This window comes from Ahaetulla prasina, chromosome 1, assembly GCF_028640845.1.
Source record: "Ahaetulla prasina isolate Xishuangbanna chromosome 1, ASM2864084v1, whole genome shotgun sequence".
Classification (NCBI taxonomy): domain Eukaryota; kingdom Metazoa; phylum Chordata; class Lepidosauria; order Squamata; family Colubridae; genus Ahaetulla; species Ahaetulla prasina.
Window position 1 is genome coordinate 80,292,469 of NC_080539.1, and position 22,134 is coordinate 80,314,602.

The window sequence follows — 22,134 nt, forward strand, 5'->3', positions numbered from 1 at the left end:
GACTGCAGGACACTGCACAATTGTAAATGTGCATCAGTTGCAAAGCCCCTGGATGTTGATCAAATGGGATGCTGCAATGGTAGTAAAATTGGTTACAAAGCTTGGTTGGGTTTTTTACATTACTGTAACTTTAACTTTAAATGAAGTGGCCAGTAAATAAAAACTATCTGCAATCTGGAAAAGAAATTAAAAGAAAAAAAAGGAATCTGAAAATTGTATTAGATTATTTTAGGACTATCCATCCTTTAAGGTTTGTTAACAGTAATTTTTATTTCTCGCTGTTGATTTATGTTGGCTGAAGATTAAGAAGTTGAGAGAAGCTGCTTTACCATCATCAAAAGAAGTCAAATAATGAACAATCTTCTTTACCTGAGATACCTGGGATCAAACCTGAATCATTTTGGTTATCATTATGATGATAAGTCACAGAATCCTAAAGGGGAGAAGCCATTAGGCTACTCAGTCTATTCTGCTGCTTAATGCAGAGGCTTCACTTAAAGCATCTCTGACATAAATCTAGCTTCACTATCCAGTGAAGGGTAGCTCATCGCTATAAGAATAATTGATTCCGTTCTTGTATTGTTAGGATCCCCCCCCCCCCGGCCAAACATTCAGTCAGAATCTTCCTTCCTGCAAATTTCATGTTCAGCCTTCTGGAACAATGGAGATGGGTCACAACCTCTTTCTGTACAAATTTCCCAATATTGAGTGGTGTAGCTGAAATTGGCAATAGGAAAACTAACCTTTCCATCATTTGGAGAAATATAACAGATTCTCCACTTTGGATGAATAATTTCAGTGCTATGTTTTAATTGCTCGCTTGCTTAATTCACAGTAACTTCTTAATGGTAACAGCAAATACGCCTCCAGTGCCTCTTATCTCTTTTCCCACTCTAAGCCCTCTCAAAAGGGGTGACAGCTAAACTCTGCAGGACTCTCTCCATATGCCCAGACAGGTTTGGAGAAGAGGAGGTGGTGGAGGAGGAGGAGATGACAATTCTTTTCCCAATCTCTTCTTCTTACAAGCCCTGATGAAACAGATGGAACTCTAAATAAGGGAGGGAGAGACAGTAGAAATGGGGGAGGAGCTCCTGTCCCATGCAGTGCATTCTAGCCGGCTTTGTCTATCTCATCTTTAAAAGAAAGCAGTTACTTATCGCTTTCCTTCCCCTGTGCTTAAGGTCAGAACAGAGATGACACAAATGGACACAGAGTAGAGTGTGGCAGATTTCCACATTCTGCAAGACTCGTTTTTAATTTGGGAATAGTAACTAAAAAGAACAAGTTTCTTGAATATGCATTAACTTTGTTAAGTGGGAGTTTTCAAGTTTGCTATTAAAAAGAACAATAATGTGTCCCCAATAATGTGGCCAGAATAGTCAAAGTACCTTGCAATCAACTTATTTTCTGATAGCAATTTTTAAAAATATGCTCTTATTATAAAAGACTGCTGCAGAAGAGGAGGTGGTGGAGGAGGAGGAGATGACAATTCTCATGTAACACCTTTGAGTTACTCTTTTTATCACCACAAAGCTTTTTGCATGGAGCTGCTGTATTAATGGTTTTGTATCCTCCTCGTCATCACCATTCATTTTTTTCTCCTTTGGAAGGACACATGGCAATGTGCACTAATGTTATCCCTACAAGAGCAACCTCGAAAGAAAATAACTGGCCTAATGTCACCCTATAAGCTTTGTAGTTGAGGAGGGACTTGAAAATGGATCTCTTTATTCAAAATGTACTGAAGAAGAAGATAAAGTTCCTGCCACAATTTTTCCTTTTGGGAATTATAACGGATTGTACAGGGATTGAGACTAAATTGATTCTGAATTTAATAACAGCAGCAAGACTGTTGATTGGACAATACTGGAAGAAAGAAGAGATACCTACAATAGAAGAATGGATACTGAAAGTTATTAATTTGGCTGAGATGGCTAAAATCTCAGCTTTTTTAAAAGACAATACGCAGGAAAGATATTTAATTGAATGGAAAAAATGGATTGATTATCTACAAAACAGATATCAGATTAAGAAATATCAGATTGCCTTTGAATAATTAGAAAGTTATTTTATGTAATGGGGAGGGGGTTGGGAGATGAAAAGCTTTGGATGTGGTTATTTGGATTGGAAGGGAAAATTTTATTCTATGTTTGGTTTATGTATAACAATACCTTGTGATTGACCCGGGAAGCCGGGGGGGGGGAGGGAGGGGGGAAGGGGTTTTTTTGGGAGGGAGGGGGAAAAAAGGGGGAAAAATGTTTTTGTTTTTTAAAACTCTTTCAATAAAAAAAGAAAAAAAAAGAAAATGGATCTCTTCAGTCCAAGTTCAACCTCTTCACTGTTATATAACTCTGCCTTTTCATAAATGGGTCATATTTGAAGCTGCCTTGTACTTTGCAGCAGGGTTATCACAGTGAAGGTCATCCTTGAGAGATTTCTTTAAATAACGAAGGAAGAGCAACTATGTGGTAATGAACATTATAATGGATTATCTCAACAGACGCAAATTCAAAGAATATCAGACCAATTAATTGACTGCAGAAAGCGCTTATAAATATATTCTTAGAGCACTTTGTTGCTGTGGAATACCAGTGTTTGATTTTATAACGTGTTTATTGTTCTGACTTTGAATAAACCATTACTTATTGTTCTGACTGTAAATAAATCATTATCAATGTTAGTATGTCAAAGGTTTTCTATGCAGAAAAATAAAAAACAGGAGCATTCTTTAATAGAGTTTTTCCAATTTAAATTCAGTACAGTGTAATGTTAGATTTCTCTTGTTGCCTCCTGTTCTTAATTAGTGATAAACGTAAGGATACTAATAAAAAAAAACCATGATTGTGGGTGAGAGCATGAGAGCAAGGGCAAATACATTACATTACAAACACAATACATGCTTTATAATGTCATCATGAGAATGTCCTTGCATGAGACATCATTGCATAATTACTGCTTATGCACAGCCATGGCAAACGTTCTTATTTTAATATTATTATGACTGCTATCAATTGTAAGGATGAATTTTTTCCCCTATAATTTCTATAGCAGGTATTTCATCAGCCAGATTGTCACTGACTCATGAAAATTCTGCCATAGAAAGGGTTCTAACATCATTCAAGTAGAAAAAAATACATAACATAAAACATTACAATGTTTTTGTCTCCTTCTGGTATAGTGGAAGCCCTTCATTTGGGAACACTTATGGCAGCCCATGGTTATTTCTTTCCTATCTCAGACCATGTTCTAACCCTGAAGGATGATGGTACCTTTTATCGGTTCCAAGTAAGTTTAAACAGCATTCTTTTTAAAACTTCAACTAATTATTAGAAGTAGAGTTTTCACCCCAAACAATAAGCAATTCTATTCATAAAGTGATGGTCTAATCCAGGGGTCAGCAACCTGTGGCTGTGGAGCTGCATGTGGCTCTTTCATCCCTCTCCTGCAGCTCCCTGTTGCTGGTTGGCTCAAAAGGATGCTGCGCTAGAAGGAGAATCTATGGTGGAGGAACCTGACTTCCAGTCAGCTCTAGAATTGAATGTCGGTTTCTGGTTAAGACCTTTGTGGCTCTTTGAGTGTTTAAGGTTGCCGACCCCTGATGTAATCAATATGTACCTCATTCTGTCAGTAGAGATACTTTTCTTTTCCCCATAGAGAATCTCTTATTATTATGTTAATGCAATAGTCTTCCCTCACTTGATGCTTCCTAAATGATCAGATCTATAATCACTAGAACTCCTAGAAAATATGACCAGTGGATATGAATTATGGAAATAGTACTATTGGGAAAGTCTATACATTTGGCCTTTCATAATCAGCACCACTGTTTATATTTTAATGTACAGATTATTTACAATTTTTGTCTTTCTTCTAATCCATAGCTAGATTAATTGTATGAAAAAAGCATAGACTAGGGTGATATCTCTGTGAAGATTCTCAGTAAGCCAGCAAGAGTTGTCTAGAAGTTGAGTCAAGGAAACTGGACTTCTTTTCTTTTTTGGTTTCAAACCAAAAGTTGGCATGCCTCAACTTCCAGACATAGGCTAGGACCTTTTGACAAATAGGTGCAACTAAAACTATTCATTATAGTCAGGCAATTCCTTGCATTCAAGAACAGTACAAAGTGTTTAGAAAAGATCAAGAATTCCTATTTATAGAAGAAACTGATTTCAGCTTAATATTGGGTTACTTACACAATTTCAGATTGGGGAGTGCTAATAGAAGTGGATTTTGCATTTAATGCCCTACCTGCAGCATCTCAACTCTCAACACAAAACACTCTCAGCACAACAACAATAATATCAAAAATTCATAGCCTTAGCATTGTCACATAAAAAGAGTTGTTGGGAACAAGGTGATATTTAAATTGAATGGAATTAATTAATTAAACACATCTATTCAAACATGCAAATTTATTCAATCAATAATTCCCAAGAATAGCTAATTTTATCATATTTTATAGCTGCCCATCTCACAGTGACTCAAAAATTGACATTCAGAATATGTATCATGTGTTGCTTTGTCCAATATTTTTTCTTTGTTTTGTTTTGCAGACACCCTATTTTTGGCCATCTAATTGTTGGGAGCCGGAAAATACAGATTATGGTCAGTTTGCATCTCATTTCTTTCAGTCTGGAGTCTTGCAGTGAATGGACTAATCTGTTAATTTACAGTTTATAATTAAGCAACTCTTGGCTATATTTTTCAAACCTAGGGCGAGAACTGCTAATGCTGAGCTCAAGATTGGCTTTGGTTTACAAAGTTTACTAAGGCAGAGGTCAAATCAGTGCATAGATTGGAAATACAAAGAACGCATCTCCTTTTGCAAAGCTACAGACATTTATTTAGAAGAAGATTCAGAGACTGCAAATCTGACATTCATATTATAACAGGCAACAGGTTAAGAAGGTCCAAAACTGAAAACTAATTCAGGGCCAATCAAACAAGAAGTTATGGGAATATGGTCATGGATAGCACAGTCCCCATGTGATAGTATCTTACTTATATTATTTAGGCATTAATAATTATTAAGATAAGTTTTTAGTTACAGAAAACCATAACAATGTTCATTCAATAATAATTACAATATTCTTACAGTCTGCTAATTTTGTTTGTAATAATATTTATGATATAAGTATAGATTAAAGGTTCTATACATTAAACTAAACATTTATCATGAAATATGTTAAACAAAAGAGCCGAGTTATTCATCTAACAATGTAAAATGCAGATTCTGTCTCAGAATACTCACATGTGTAACTGATTGTAAACTTATATTGCACTCTTGTCCATTCATGTTGGACTATGGCTACTGTCATTCTTTGCTTCAATATGGACTCTAGTTGCAATGAAAAAAGCAAATGGTTACTATTCATTATTGTTTTTAAATGTATATGTGGAAATCAAGTAAAAAAAATTAGGTGGGTATCAGGGAACTTTTAAAATATGAGTGTCAGTGCATTAAAATTCAGCATGATTAAAATGGTTGATAAAACACTGAGAATGTATTCAGATTATGTCCCTTCAACCCATGCTCACCTTATGCTTAATTGGAAAATCCTGTTGCAAAGTTCACATAAACAATACTCTGTTTAACTTGGAAATCCTTGACCTTCTGCAGATACTTGCAAAATAAATAAATGTCCAAGGTCATTTGCCCAAAATTTGGTCCTAGCATCAGAAAACTAATTATTTACGTATAGTGCCAATTTTATTGGCTAGGTTTTATGTCATTTCCTCACTTCATTCCCTAAAAATTGGTATGCAGTCTTATCCAGATAGAGAATTTGGCTTGTCTGTAGTGTATACTAAGAGGGATGTACTAAGTCAATAGTGTACTAAGAGGGACAACTATGAAATTACAATCAATTAAGATTAAACTCTTCCCCATATATTTCATTGCTTTCCCCCCCCAATCCATTAAAATAATAAGGCATTAATTAAGGCAGGGTGGTTTCTAAAAGATGCATGTGTCCTTGGGCCATCGGACTTTGTACTGCTGCCCTGAAGTGTTTTTTTTTCTAGAGTGGAGGTGTGTAGTATTCAGATCCAAAATGGACAAAGATACTTTGGATATGGTGTGGACATCTTAGTGCACCTGCTGGGTGCTTCTTAAAGGACTAGAGTTTTGTCCTGGCTTTGCCTGATAACCATTTGGCTCAGGAAAATACATAGGATTGCTTCTTCCTTAGCTCCGAATGTATTTTCCTCTGCCATCCGTATGCAAGCCGAGGGTACTTTGCAAGCTCTGAAGCACCTTTGTCTAGTTCAGATCCAAATTCTGTACTTCACTATTCCACATCAGTGTATCTAAAGACACTTGGAGACAGCTTTGCCCTAACTCACTGCCCATGTCTGAAGGGGAAAGTTATACTACATTGTTGAGGTCTAAGATATCTGAAGGGGCCCCACAGCAACAAGGGTACCTGCTTTGTGTAAGTTGGCAGCTGGGCAAGTGCAGTCTAACCCACATCCTTTTTTGTATATTCATCCAACATTAATATATGTGCAAAAAGACTGGGGTTTAGATCATGCTGCCATGACTTTACTATTTTGACCCCATAACACTCCATGGAGCCAATAGGAAAAGACTATTTTAGCGGATAATGCATATATATATATATATAAATATCCAGTGGTATGCAAAACACCTGTACATATTGTTTTCCATAGGATATAATATTTCAATCTAATAAATTAATCTTTCTAGATCGCACAGCCTGAATAATCCTTTAATCAATTCTTCCTGTGTTTTTAAGTATATACTGAATTATAGAAACTGACTTCCACACCATGAAAAGCTTCACATGTTAACTATTATTAGACGTGACTACATTAAGAATGGCACATTCTGGTTGTTTTTGTTATGTAGAAAGGAACCCAACTGCTTAACATAAGGTAGTGTTTCCTTGTCTTCAAGAATTCATCATTGAAAAGCATATTCTAAATAACGTGGAATAAAGTTACAGGGAAGGAATTAATACGGCTAGCTGCACAGATACTTTAGAGCCATTTTAGAACTTTAAAGGATGAAGCAGTAAAAATGAGATTGAATGACAATGCTATGTGCCTATTTCTATTAGGACTCAGATTTCAAAGTAGGAAGCATAGCATAGGATTGCATTCTTTGGAAGCTAGCCCATTATAATGAAATGTTAATCCCAAGAGGGTCCACATTTACAGAAACTGGAAGGTCAATCTCACATTTACCTTTCTTTTTTTAACAACTGTAATTCAGGGAATTCTTTCTTTCTCTCAAACCAGTTAGAACTGATTTTGAAATAGTCCCTCATCCCTTTTGTGAGTCGATTTTTGATTTTCACCTCAAAGTTATGAACAAGCTCTTTCTGAGGAGATATCAAGTGATACATTCCTTGAAACGAATCATTTAATGTTGTTTTGATTAAGATCTGCATATAAAGCAAGGTAGTTCTGCCTGGGCACTCTGACACTGATTATTATCACAACAGTCCCAGGTAAGCCTGTTAAATACATATCAATATGAGAGCCAGACTAAGTCATCCTAGTCTATATATTTTTTCTCACTATAGCCAACCAGTTGTCTGTGGGGTGCTGGCAAGCGGGAGACAGAGTGGAGTGAAGGTAGAGGAATTCTATTGTACTTTCAGATGTGCAAGCTCTATAAGGATTAATGGTTGGATCAAACTGAAGACAGGGAAAATCAAATGGTGAAGAGGAATTCAGGAAATCGCAAGCTGGAAGTCTGTCTCCTTTAATATTTAATTTTAATATTTGTTATCTTCCTCTTCAAAGCTGGCTACAAACCAAAGAAGAGGAAAATGCAGCCAAGAGTAGCTGTTCTGGCAACTTGCCTTTAGGTAGAAAGGTGGGATCAGTGCAACTAGTTATGAAATAGATTCTGTTTTATTTTATGGGCTAGATTGGGGTTCCTTTGCCTAGACCCTTGGTCTGTTTTTATTGTTGGGAGCGTTTGTATTATACGGATTATTCCGTACCTGCCCAGTTTTAACAGAATGGCGGCTAATACTATTGATCCGGCGATTGGTGCTTCAACATGGGCCTTTGGTAATCATAAGTGAAGGTGATTAAAGCCCCTTTTTTGGCTTGTGTGGGTCCAATTTGTTTGTTTTTTGTTTGTTTGTTTTTTGCAACTTGGTCATCTTTTATTCTTACAAATGAATGTGAATACATGTGTCCCAGGATAACGTTGCAGGATCGGATCTGGGTCAGTCACTGGGACCAGAGGTTTTGTCTTCCAAGCTTTCAGACTCATGCCGGAGCCTTTCTTCAGGGAATTTCTCTCTAGCAGAATATGTGCTGTTCTGTGTGTAGTATTTATTTGTTGTTGTTAGTTGCGAAGTTGTGTCCGACCCATCACGACCCCATGTTCAACATTCCTCCAGGCCTTCCTGTCCTCTACCATCCTCTGGAGTCCATTTAAACTCATGCCTGTAGTATTTATAGTGCCTGTTGTAAGTGGCTTTGTAGATATTGATTGGAGTGTGTTGATGGCTGGCTTTTAAGTCATTAGTTGTCATTTGTTTGTGCTGCCCAGCCCTTGTCTTCTGAGTACTGGATAGGCTGGGGGTAAATCAGCATTGCTGTTGACTGACTAGGGGCCTGTTTCCCAGGCTTCAATCGCTTCCCTGGCTGTTTTTGTGCCTGGTCTTCCAACATTCAACTTTGCAGTGACTAAGATTGTTGCCTTCAAGTCAGTGTTGACTCCTGTCCACTGCTTGGACAAATCCTTGCAGTTTTCTTGGCAAGATTTCAGAAGTCATTTGCCCTTGCTTCTTTTCTAGGACTGAGAAAGAGTGATTGTCTCAAGATCATCCAGTTGGTTTTGTGCCTAAGGTGAGACTAGAAATCACAGTCTCCTGGTTTCTTACTACTACACTAAACTGGCTTTTCCAATTAGTCCTTTCCTTTCCTTTTTCTCTCTTCAACTATCTTCTAGGTCTGTGATATTGCTATATATACAGTAATAGATGTTTAATAAGCTCAGTAAGCCAGTGGTGCTCATTCTGGGAAAGTCTATAACACATACCTGTCCCACCATAGTAGGGCCCAATATATGATAGCCCATACTTGGGTGTGTTCCATTACACAGAAACATCACTCATCTCCCACAGTCATTCCTTTGAGACTATTTTTGGAGACATGCTGTCCCCAATTCCAATGTAACACAATGAGTCTTCAAGATCAATAGCTCCCAATAGACTTGGTTTTCTATGAATTTATCCAGTTTCTTTTAACATCATCCATATTAAGTGGCCATGCCATAAATTAATTAATGCACCATGTAAAGAAGTGGTTTTCTGCTTGGTATGTATTTAAAGACGTTCTTATTGTTCCCTTTTATGTTTTTTAACCACACATTCCTCAGACTCACTCTCTCTGGATGTTTCTGTCTCTCTGTTTTCTGTGTCTGTCTCTGCATTCCTTAATGTCCCCTGACACTTTTTCTGTGCTGCTTTTGGGTCTTTCTTATTAGAACAAGCTTTCAATTTCCTCAAGGAAGCCTTCTTAATTTTTAAGCTCCTGGGGATTATTAGAAAACTTTGGCTTCCTTGGATTGGTTGATCTTTTATTCTTCAAAACAATATACCTCTTGCTCTTTGATGCACATTTGAGGACAATGATGACTAGATGGAGTAGCAATCTGGTCAAACAGATATTAAAATTTAGTAGGGTATAATTGTTTTAATGGAAGTAATGTCTAATATTCTACTTCAGTCGCTGACTCAGCTTCCACTATATATAGAAAGCTGTGGGTTTCCTGCAAAGTAAATGCAGATAAAGTATAATTAGTCCACTTGTTTGCTCATAGTTTGGAATCGCATAATTATCTGGTCTCTCCTGGCCAAAAAGACATGCTAAAATAAAAACAAACATATGGCTTTGATGAGCTTGAAGGTACAATTAAGTCGCTGACAGCAGAGCAGAGGGGGAAAGCAAAACATCTCCAAGTAAATCTGAAAAGTCGTGTTGGAATGTATTTATAATCTGTTGCTAAGAAAGAAAAAGTGCAGAATCTAAAATACGTTTCTTTGTAGAACTTCTTAATATTAGAGTAATCTCTAACACACTACAGCATAATCTTGTTTTTCCATATGAATTTGTTCTCCTAGTCTAGTACACATGTTCATTATGAAGCAAGAATAATGTGTGTATGTGCATCCATGTAACTTTACTAGAAGATCTAACAAATTCTGCCTACTATCTACAAAATTGGATGCCGTAAGCCAGAAAGTTCGTAAAGTAGTGCATACTGACCAAAAGTTGGCAGAAGTTAATTCATATCTCCTAATCTCATGCGTAGTATACTGTGAGAAGCCCATTTAATCTCTTCCTTAGTGTAAATTGAAAATATATATTGGCATATCACGATTTGGGATGACAGGATATCATTGGGCAATGCACAGAGTGCATCTTTGGCAGCAATTGATCTATATATCACCTGTTTCTTTAGAAGCAGCCTTTCCTAGTGTACATAACAACATCCAGCACAACCTATTTATTTGTTTAATTATTGATACAATTTGCTTATATTTCTAAGGCAGGGCAGATAACCTCTTTGTGGGTATTGATTTTTTTTATTTTTCAAAGCTATTTTTTTCCTCCTCAGAGATGCAAAGTTATGGCAACAATGTAGTAACTTCAGTAGAAAGCGCAAAACGGAATTCCCAACCCCCCTCCCCCTTTGCATGGTTCTGCTTATTTTTCTTCTTTATAACTAATGTGTAAAATCTGTTGAAGAAAAGCATTGTTGCATTCTTCCTCTGAAAACCATGAAACATTGAGGCCAGTACAATTCTGCAGATTGCTATCACATTTGGATGGTTTCAAAGCCTGCCAAAAAAACCAGGAGGTGTTCGTTTCTCCATGGGCTTCTATTGTAAAAGCTCAAGATCAGGGGTGAAATCCAGCAGGTTCTGACAGGTTCTGGAGAACCGGTAGCGGAAATTTTGAGCAGTTTGGAGAACCGGTAGCGGAAATTTTGGGTAGTTCAGAGAACCAGCAAACCTCTGACTGGCCCCAGAGTGGGGTGGGAATGGAGATTTTGCAATATCATTCCCCTGGAGTGGGGTGAGAATGGGGATTTTGCAGTATCCTTCCCCTGCCATGCCCACCAAGCCACGCCCACCAAGCCACGCCCAAAGATCTGGTAGTAAAAAAATTTGGATTTCACCACTGTTCAAGGTAGGCAAGCATGGCCAGAGGATTCCAAGCTGGGCTCTCTTTTCAATCATATTAGGAGTGAATAATTTTTCAGGATTTGAAAGAGATACCTAACTTTTGAAGAATATATCAGGCACCAATAAATAAATGAAATTAAAAATAAATAAAGGGATGTGTCAGGAGGCATACTTCAAAAAGTTAATATGGTCAGGACAAAGACATGGAATGAGGACAGCTACATTTGTTCTAAATTAAAGGTAATTCAGACTAAATCCAGTATAGTTATTCCATTTAACTCTCTCTGTAATCAATATTTTTCCATTATATCACATTAAAGTTACAATTCACTGCGACTTTGCATAGCTGTGGGACTGTCTCCCCCTAGTTTGGATAATGTATATACACATCGGCATTGGCTTATATAACCTTTCAAGTAAGATCAATCTTTGTTTTTTTATGACTCTGATCAGCTGTAATTATTTATAAACCAAGCTATATACTTTGCCTTTTACCAGAAGGCAAATACACTGATTAGAAAAATGCAACAACAAATTAGGCTCTGGGTAGCTAATAGGGTAGGAATTGGGTAGGAATTGTTCCGAAATATGACGTTTTCTGGCTTCAGATCTGTGACTGAATTCCATGTAATGATGAATAGCCTGCGGCAGTCCATGTGCAACTCAATCTGTATTTAAATAAAAATATATCCGGCCAAGTTCAGTGCACCCTTAAGCACTTCATATTTGCATGCAGATCTCAGTTGCTATTTCAAGACCCATACTACATTTTAGCAAAGTTAACTTTATATTGGGTCTTTTAGGGAAAAAAAAGTTATTGGCTCTTCCCTTCGGTATTTATCTTTCATATAGTTTAAACCCTACTAGGCAACAACTTTATTTCATTAAGGATATAATTGATGTGAGGTAGTTGAGACAAGAAGCACACTCAGGGATACTAGCTCTACCTTTATTGTAATCTTACATTCACATAATCTTACAATCTGAAAATTACACCTATCCTTCCAAAAATTTGCAATCGTAGAAATTAAGTGTATCTTTTCTGCCATGTACTCATTCCTTCTCTAGGCTCAGCTGCCTCTTATCTGACTATAGGCCAGTCTGAGTTTCTTCAGTCTGTCTCCAACTATCATTCCCATATACCATTACAAGATCTCCCCCTTTATCAGTTTCATTGCTCGTGTCCATACATATCCAACTTGATACCCTCCAAAAGTATGAATGTTTATTCCCAGAACCTTTAGCTGGGAAATACAAATTCCTTCTGTATCTAATCATACTTAGCCAAGTAAAGTCTTCCCTTTCCTTCCCTCCCTTCCTCTTCCTCTTCCTCTTCCCCTTCCCCTTCCCCTTCCCTTCATCTTCCCCTTCTCCTTCCTTTCCCTTTCCATTATTACCTAATGATGTTTTTTTCTCCATTGACAATTGTGTTATGGAGAAAAAGATGATATCTCAACAACAACTATATCTGCAGTAACAACGGTAGCTGAAGCTTTAGCAGAGAGTTTAGCACTTTCCCTAGCATAATTGTCTCTTTTGAATAAAGTAATCCTTTCTCTTAAAATATAATCCGGTAGTCATGTAGGCATGAGTTACAGGAGTTTTAGTCTACTGTGGCAGGTTCAGGAAGATTTCACTGAATCTAGTTCAGCTGATGTTAAATAGGTGTATGTTTCTATAGGAAGGGGAAACCTCAGTTCCTATAGTTTATTCAGCAGCTAGCCCGAATGCAGGTGGATAATTTCATGGTCTCTCCTTTATTCAGAAAGGTTTGACTGGCCAGAATTATTTCCTAACCACTAACCTCACTGCAATCCCATCTCTTCTCCCATGGAGGCACCTAGTTTACTTTGAGTACTCACCGTGAGTTGTGCAGGTCTGAGTTGACAAGCTCATACCTGCAATCTAACCTCATGGACACAAAGTTCTCCTGAGCCTCATATTTTAATCAATTTTGGAAAATGCTTATTAGCTGCTTTTCAACTATTAAGAACCTTTCAGTCATGGTTCAGTAATGAGTTTCCTTTAATCTTTAAGAAGAGAAGTTTTAAAGATCAGTTTAAGGATAAGAAACCCTCTTTTTTGGAATAAACAGCAAAAGACTGATTAGAATGTTGATTTTGGAAGTTATAAGTGGGCTAAGGATCCAGATAGATTTGTTAAGATTTTGAAATCTTAACATTTTGAAAAAACGTTGTTTTGAATTCCTAAAAGAAAGCATAGGACTCTGAACATTGGATAATAGAGGAAACCAGAAGGAACTAAAGATTAAAATTAAAGGAAAAATTAAATTTGACTTACTAATACAGAATGGAGCAAAATATTTTAATCCTGAACATATTGGAGGATATTTGTAGGGAATGGATCCAGAATTTAATTTTAAATGTGTCTGCCATTATAGATGGACTGCTTTTAAAAGATGTCATGAAAGAGATACAATTGTTACCAGACAAGGCTGATCTGAAATTAGATTTAAAAATGACAAGCTACAAGAATGATACGGAAAGTGATGTTATACTGGATATACAAAGGAAATCAGCTGATGTTTTAATAATTAAAAGGGGTGAACAAAAATATAACTCAAATAATTTTTCATGTTGGATTTACAAAAGAGATCTGTTAAGAGTTCTGAAGAATTTTGTGAGAACGGACAAAAAAAATGAAAAAGAAAACAAATTCAAGGGCTTTATTTGAAGGGATTAAAGATCAAGATTGTTAAGAGTAAAAGGAAGGAATGAAGGTGAGTTTATTTAATAAAGGTTGAAACAGAAATGTTGTTATTTCTAGTAATCCACTTCTGCTGATCAGGACTGTATGATAAGATTATAAGGATCTGCTTATGAATAAGAAAGGAGATATGGGATGCAAAAATTATTTCCTATATTTTGACAGAAGGTGATAAATTGATAAAAGTGTTTATGCTTGTGATGAAAGGGGAAATAATTTATATACTCCTCTTTTTTCTTTTTTCTTTTCTTGTCTGTTTTTTGTCTATAATATTTTATGCACCTTCTAATTTTTATTATTTTATTTTATGTAGTTTGTATTTGTTTTCATCCATTTTACTATAATGTTTAATCAATTTATTCTAAAACAAAGGAAGGGACGCATTTGTGGTTGTTCCCCTATGCTTGCAAAAGGGGAATGAATATAATTTATATATATATATAAATAAATGTAGGTCTTTGGTTATTCGGGTTTTCTCCCGCGTAAAATTGGAAGTGTCTTGGCGATGTTTCGACGAAATCTCATTCGTCATCTTCAGGCTTCAGTTTCGTGCTTCTGGGAGCAATGTGTGACTGCAGCAATGCAGTCACACATTGCTCCCAGAAGCAGAAGCTGAAGCCTGAAGATGACAAATGAAATCTCGTCGAAATGTCACCAAGACACTTCCAATTTTACGCGGGAGAAAACCCGAATAACCAAAGACCTACATACAAACACCTGCGAAAACCTCAGAAAACAAATATATATATATATATATATATATATATATATATATATATATATATATATATATATATATATATATATATATATATATATATATATATATATATATATCTTTGGTTATTCGGGTTTTCTCCCGCGTAAAATTGGAAGTGTCTTGGCGACATTTCGACGAAGTCTCATTCGTCATCTTCAGGCTTCAGCTTCGTGCTTCAGAAGTGTCTTGGCAATGTTTCGACGAAATCTCATTCGTCATCTTCAGTCTTCAGCTTCGTGCTTCTGGGAGCAATGTGTGACTGCAGCAAGATATATATATCTTAATGAAAAACAGAATAATTAGTGTATATTTCAGACACATCCCTCTATTTCTGCAGGATGCCTTAAAAAGGTTTGTGTAAGAAATAAACATTTGTGTCTCTTTTTAAAGCTGCTTTACATTTGGTCTTTTACTGTAAGTATTAACATTCCATGAATAGAAAGAAGGCACCAAATCACACTTCATTTTTTGTCTTATTAAAATAAAATACTAAGTCAAGGATGGTCAACATGCAGTGACACCTCAGGAGGTCTCCAGTTCTAGCTAGGAGGCCAGTGATAAGAGGAAATTATTATTATTATTATTATTATTATTATTATTATTATTATTATTATTATTATTATTATTATTATTATTATTATTATTATTATTATTATTATTATTATTATTAATTTGATTTTTATACCGCCCTTCTCCCGAAGGACTCAGGGCGGTGTACAGGCAAGATAAAACCAACAATACAATATACAGGTTAAAATGCAATTTAAAAACTTATTTAAATTAGCCTGAAAATTAAAATTTGCCATAAACTAAAAACCCCGTTTAAAAATTAATAAAATTTAACATTAAAATTCCATTTAAGCCAGCCCCGCGCGGATAAAGAGATGTGTCTTCAGTTCGCGCTGGAATATCCGAAGGTCAGGTATTTGGCGTAAACCCGGGGGAAGCTCGTTCCAAAGTGTGGGAGCCCCCACAGAGAAGGCCCTTCCCCTGGGGGCCGCCAGCCGGCATTGTTTGATGGACGGCACCCTGAGAAGCCCCTCTCTATGGGAGCGTACGGGTCGGTGGGAGGCATGTGGTAACAGCAGGCAGTCCCGTAAGTACCCAGGTCCTAAGCCATGGAGCGCTTTAAAGGTCGTAACCAACACCTTAAAGTGCACTCGGAAGGCCACAGGCAGCCAGTGCAGTCTGCGCAGGAGCGGTGTTACATGGGAGCTACGCATAGCTCCCTCTATCACCCGCGCAGCTGCATTCTGGACTAACTGAAGCCTCCGAGTGCACTTTAAGGGGAGCCCCATGTAGAGAGCATTACAGTAATCCAAGCGAGAGGTAACGAGCGCATGAGTGACTGTGCATAAGACATCTCGATCAAGGAAGGGGCGCAACTGCCGAACCAGGCGAACCTGGTGGAAGGCCCTCCTGGAGACGGCCGTCAAATGATCTATATATAAATGGTCTATATATAGTCTAACATTAAAAGTTTGCAAGAGAATATGTACAGTCTCCTTAAGTAGAGCTTAAAAGGAGGACCTTTTTAAGTATAGTTGAAAAGAAGGCCGTTAGCGCAAAAATGAACTGGATCCCACCGACCTTGGGGAGGGAACTGATAGTTTCCCAAGCACTTAACTGGTTTTATTTGTGATGCTCCTCCAATGTTTCCTCTGATACACAAATGCAATGACCTTTGTTATCCCATCATAGCTCCACAGTAGATGTCAGAATATCTAGTGTTTGTTGTATTTGTGTTCAGTTTTAAATGGAGTGGTAGTAGGAAGAGGAGAAGAGGAGAGGAGGAGAAGAGGTGGATGAGATAGAAAAAAATGATCTTCCTTATGCCAGGCCAGGAGATCATGGGTATGCCATGGGTACACCTACATATTAAGGGTATGCCTACATATTAAGGGTATGCCTACATATTAAGTTTTCAGGTTTTTTAATCATAGAATCGGAATCAACACTTGCTTTAGACATGCTGGTTTTCTGAGCTGGAGAAAGGATGTTCAACCTGCAATATGATATATTTTTAATGTTTCTAGAACCCAGTAGATAAATTTATTGGTGATTAGTTTGCCTGACAATATTAAAATACTTCTAAATTAATGGATATCACTTGATAGAATTGATTGGGCAATATATGACCACAACACCTAAGTGACACAATAAGTGTGACATCATGTGATCACACCAGATGTAAGATGTTACTTTTCCCCATTATTGTTAAATGTGACATCACTTATGGCCACAATTGCAATTTTACTGCTGGCTTCTCCATTAATTCTGTTTGTTGGAAGCCAACTGCGACACTCACAAATAGTGATCATGTGACTTTGGGATGCTGCACCAGTCATAAATGCCCAGTGATTGCACAGCCCCTGAATGATGATTATATGGAGGATACAGGGATGTTACATTAAAAATTGATCATAAAGTTACTTTTTCAGCAGCAGCTTCAAACAGTCACTAAACTGGGCAGTCACTGAATGAGGACAATCTGTACATTTCTGTAATGAATGCTAAGGCTTGCAGGGTGAAAGACTGGAGGTCCCAAACCACCTTTCTCAGAGGTTCTCTGATCTTCACATTTGATGCCCTACCTGCTTTGGTATTCTTGCTTCTACCTCTATCTTCTAGAGGGGCATTTTATCTGGTACCCACACCCTAATTCTAGTATCAGTAAGAGGTAGAGTTCCTATTTCATTCTAAGGATTAAAAGTTAAAATACAGAAAATAGAGACCATGCCACTTCCTAGACATGTAACATATAGATGTGATAACTAGAGGACAGTCCTTTCTTTCCTCATCTCTTTCCTCATAAGAGTTAAACAAAACAAAATTTTATTATAAAGCAACAGAAAGAAGAAAAAAATGTAATCCTGCTTTTTTAACTATAAGTATTAACATGCAGACCTTCCATGTGAAAAGAGATAATTACAAAGCTGCCTAGAACACCAGCAGTTTGCAAATTAATTTTTAACAAATCCAGATGAAAAAACAATATTCTGGACAGTTTGAGCTAAAAGAGAATAGTACGGATTATAAAAAGACAGTTCAAAATATTACACATCCCTTATAAAGAAAGAAATGTAAAGATCATAAACACAGACAGAGATATACATGAAGCTGGAATTCAGTCAGTATCAAAACTAGTATAAAAGGTAGAGAAAATTAAGACTTAGCCCAACACAGAAAATATAACTAAACTTAGTACATTTTCAATATTTGCCAAGGATATAGAAAACATCATAGGTCTCTTTCAACTGATTTTGGTCTATCTTTAAGCTTGAATTACCAGATAAGAAAACTGGCAAAAGTTTGTATTTACTTACAGAGAAATTTGAGGGTTTTTTTTTCCTGATGTACCTGCTTTTTTAAAAAAATCTGTTCTTGGCTGAATGAGGTTGCTAAATTATCCTGACTACATTTCTTAGATAAGCATTTAGAACAGTGTTTTTCAAACCTGGCAACCTTGAAATGCATGGACTTCAACTGCTAGAATTCTCCAGCCAGCATGGGAATTCTGGCAGCTAAAGTCCTCACATCTTAAAGTTGCCAAGTTTGAAAAACTGATTTGGAGCCTTATGTAAGAAATGCCTTGTCAAAGGACCCAGAATTATTTTTGTGGACAAGGTTGTCTATGTGAAGTACTTACTAATGACCTGTTTCAAAATGTAAACATATTCCTCCCCACTCTGAGGTTTACTGGTCTAGGGGAGCTTTGCACCACAAAACCAGTATACATTGAAAGGAAATAGGCTGAAGGAGCACCAAACATTAACTCTTTTACAAGAACATCATAAACCATAGCATACACTTATTTCTTAAACAATTTGAATCCCTACAGTCCAAGTGGCAAAAGCATTTCCACCCTTGCAAGTCCTTGGGTTTCAAAGTCACCTCCAGGCAGAGGCTGTAAAACTCGCCAGATTTTGTAATTCTTTTTTTTTTTTAGTAGCAGTGCATTTTTTCTTAAGTAAATGGCAAACACAAAAGCAAACGAACAAAATTTAGTTCATCACTCATGTAAAGACAGACTGCCAGACAGTGGCTAGTTGCTTTTGACACCTACTGCATTTTAATGCTTTTGGGCAGATCATCATGTTTTGAAAAGAAACAAAGGCAAAGCTGTGACGGTCAGAACCTTTTTACTCAGTGAAACGTATATTAAAGCTTTAGGTCTTGATGTCTGGCCTTTGAGATAGTATGCGAGATAGCAAGAAATGATTGATTCTTTTTTGTTGTTCCAGCGGTTTACCTCTGCAAGCGAACAATGCAAAACAAAGCACGGCTTGAGCTAGCAGACTATGAAGCAGTAAGTATCTGGACTCTTTTCTAGAAGCGAAACTTGGGAATTGGGTCACGAGACTTGGAAATTCTGCCAGAAACAAAAGCAAAGCCCTTGAAACAATCCTGGTCTTGGGGGGAAAAAAATGCTATTTGGGAGCTTCAACTTGCAGGCAGGCATTGATATTGGAGCTTCACAAGCACATTGAAAAGAATGACAGTGGCTACGGAAGAACATTGTCTTTAAAAAGATTGAAGAGCATCATGGCAAAGATAGAGATCATTTCACTTAAATCGCAAAAGACTTATAGTTGTCCCCATGAAGAGCTCTAAAATGTTCAGAAACATTGGTAACAACCAAGGGTTCCATGTGTATGTGTTACAGAAACCCACTTTGGTCTATGATGACTCTAACTCACAAAGCTTCATCCGAGAAAAGCTCACTCTGAACGCTCTACTTACACTGTTTAAAATGGAGGGTGATTTCCTGTCTTTCCACCGCAAGAATGCAGATTGGGAAATCAGTGCAATTTTATTTTACTGCCAACCTGTTTACTGGTTGTACCCACACTTCAAATAGGGGGACAGTGTATTTCTCTATCCCAAAAGAATGCATTTAGTGTTCAGAGCCTATCTATTTATAGCATGCTGCTGTAGGAGGGGGAAAAGTGCATTGATTTGCTGTGAAACTGAAGAAAGAGAATTGTTGCATCTTTCTTGGAAGTAGACCACTATGTGAACACACACAACTTTTTTTTACATAGCAATTTTTAGAGCCAGGTCTGATCTGTGGGAGAAAAACCACTATTAATTTATGAAGATTTGTCTTGATCCATTTTTTGCTTGAGAGCATGGATGTGCAGGATGTATAAACCATGTTTCCAATAACAATAAATAAATAAATAAATAAATAAAAATCCCATCTCATTTAGGGCTGGGGAGAGAAGGCAAAATTTGACAGGCACAAAGGAATGCCTGGGGAATAGTCTGTGCACTGAAACATTTCAGTGAACAGATTTTATTTCATTTTATTCTATTTTACATATCTATGTATTAAATTATATTGTATCTTATCCTATAACTATTGTATTTTACCCTACTCTTATTTTAAATTGTTTGTATGGGATTTTATTGGTGATTTGTGTTTGAACCTTGTGCTTTGATATGGCCTATAGGCTAATCAATAAAGCTATCTAGGAGAGTGAACAAAGATATAGCTTCTTATTTTTAAAACGATGGGTATATCCCAGGGGTGAAATCCAGCAGGTTCTGACAGGTTCTGGAGAACTGGTAGCAGAAATTTTGAGCAGTTTGGAGAACTGGCAGTGGAAATTTTGAGTAATTCAGAAAGCTGGCAAATACCACCTCTGGCTGGCCCCAGAAGTGGGGAGGGAATAGAGATTTTGCAGTATCCTTTCCCTACCACACCCACCAAGCCATGCCCACCAAGCCACACCACGCCCACCAAGCCACTCCCACAGAACTTGTAGTAAAAAAAAATTGGATTTCACTACTGGTATATCCATCTAGTTTTCTTTACATTGGCACTGAAATGGATGACTGTTGCCTTCTCTCAGGAGGTATCTTCACCTTTCCAATGTAGTCTACAATTGTGAGGTTTTCTGGTGGTCTCCCATCAAAGTACTAACTACAGTATGTCAGACCCTGCTTAAGATTCCAGAATCTTGTCACCAGCTCAGGCAAGCCTTATTTGGAATCTTGAAATATCAGAAGAAAATTGCAATGACTTGGCTCTAAATTACATTTATGTAATGAAGATTTCAAATTTTCCAAAGTTCTTCCTACTCAAGAAACTTGCTAATACGTACTGTGTTTTCAGGAAAGCTTGGCCAGGTTGCAACGAGCATTTGCACGGAAGTGGGAATTTATTTTTATGCAAGCAGAAGCACAAGCCAAGTGAGTAGCCACAGACATTTTATTGCTTGATTTGTCACCTGCTGTATTTTGAGGCATTTCAATTTATCTTTTTATGTTATTTATCCATCTCATCATCTATAGAGTGGACAAGAAAAGGGACAAGATAGAAAGAAAAATCCTTGATAGCCAGGAGAGAGCATTCTGGGATGTACACCGACCAGTGGTATGTAAATTAATACTGTCAGCTCTTACATTCAGAAATGGTTGTGTAGTAAGTGTATAGATTTGGAGATATACAGTATTCTTCCCTCCTTCCCTCCCTCCTCCTTTCCTTCCCTCCCTTCCCTCTCTCTCCCCTTATTGACTGATTATATGATTTAGGTTCAAATTCACAAATGCAGAGATGCTGGCCCCCAAAAGTTAAAAATGGCTGAACTCTCTCCTTGCCATGGCTGCCACCTGCTCTTTGAGCAAGAGCCGTAAGTCTAGGAGGACTTCCAAATCGCACCCCAGGTCTCTCTGGGGCAGTGCCTCTCAATCCAAAACTAGGGATGGAGGAATCTTTCTCTGGATGGTTCAAGTATGTGGATTAAAATAAGAAATAACTAATGTAAGTTACCACTGGATAAAAAAAAAGTTGAGCTATAAAATCAATGAAATAAAATTAATTTATTTTTTTAAAAAAATGAAGAAAGGACACAAATACTCACAAATCACTTACTGATCCCAAAAGGTGCATCATGATATCACATGATTTGTTTACCTGCATCAGCTGTCAGCCTGTAAATACTTTGGGGTGGGGTTTGTGCTTTTATACTTATGTTTTCATAGTTCTAACGCCACAGTTCACTATAGATGCCTAAGAAGATGGGAAATATACGGATTAACGTGGGTGTCATAGGATTAATTTAACACCAAATTCTCTAAGTAAATACCATCTGCATTCCCAACAGGGAGTGCACTTATTATCTATAAGCTTATTTATAATTATTACATCACTGTTTCCAATTTCTTGGCTTGGAACATGCAATGTTCACAAAACAAGCATATTGCCCACTTGAATTCGTCTTCAGTTCAATTGTAATCTGACACAAAAAAGAACTCATTCTTCCAACTGTTCCTGGCAATGTTTGCACAATACTGAGTTAAAGACTAAGTGGTATGCTTAATTTTGAACCTGTTGTTTTATAACTTAGTTTAGGTAACATTATCACTGCCAGTGAGTGTGGCATTTGCCCTCTGTTTATACACAGTAGCTTGACTTTTCAGTTTTAGTGGGAATCTAGTTTTATCCTTGCTAGTTCTTTG

At 37.1% G+C, this 22,134-nt stretch overlaps 1 protein-coding gene across 1 annotated transcript in view; it reads left to right on the forward strand.

Annotated features, from left to right (window-relative positions):
• RGS7 (regulator of G protein signaling 7) overlaps positions 1 to 22,134 on the forward strand; it is a 202,254-nt gene that overhangs the window by 141,342 nt on the left and 38,778 nt on the right. Inside the window, exons 5-9 of the mRNA XM_058165755.1 lie at positions 3,179 to 3,285; positions 4,554 to 4,605; positions 18,912 to 18,976; positions 20,789 to 20,865; positions 20,968 to 21,049. Coding sequence (XP_058021738.1) covers positions 3,179 to 3,285; positions 4,554 to 4,605; positions 18,912 to 18,976; positions 20,789 to 20,865; positions 20,968 to 21,049 — 383 coding nt within the window. The remainder of the gene's footprint in view (positions 1 to 3,178; positions 3,286 to 4,553; positions 4,606 to 18,911; positions 18,977 to 20,788; positions 20,866 to 20,967; positions 21,050 to 22,134) is intronic.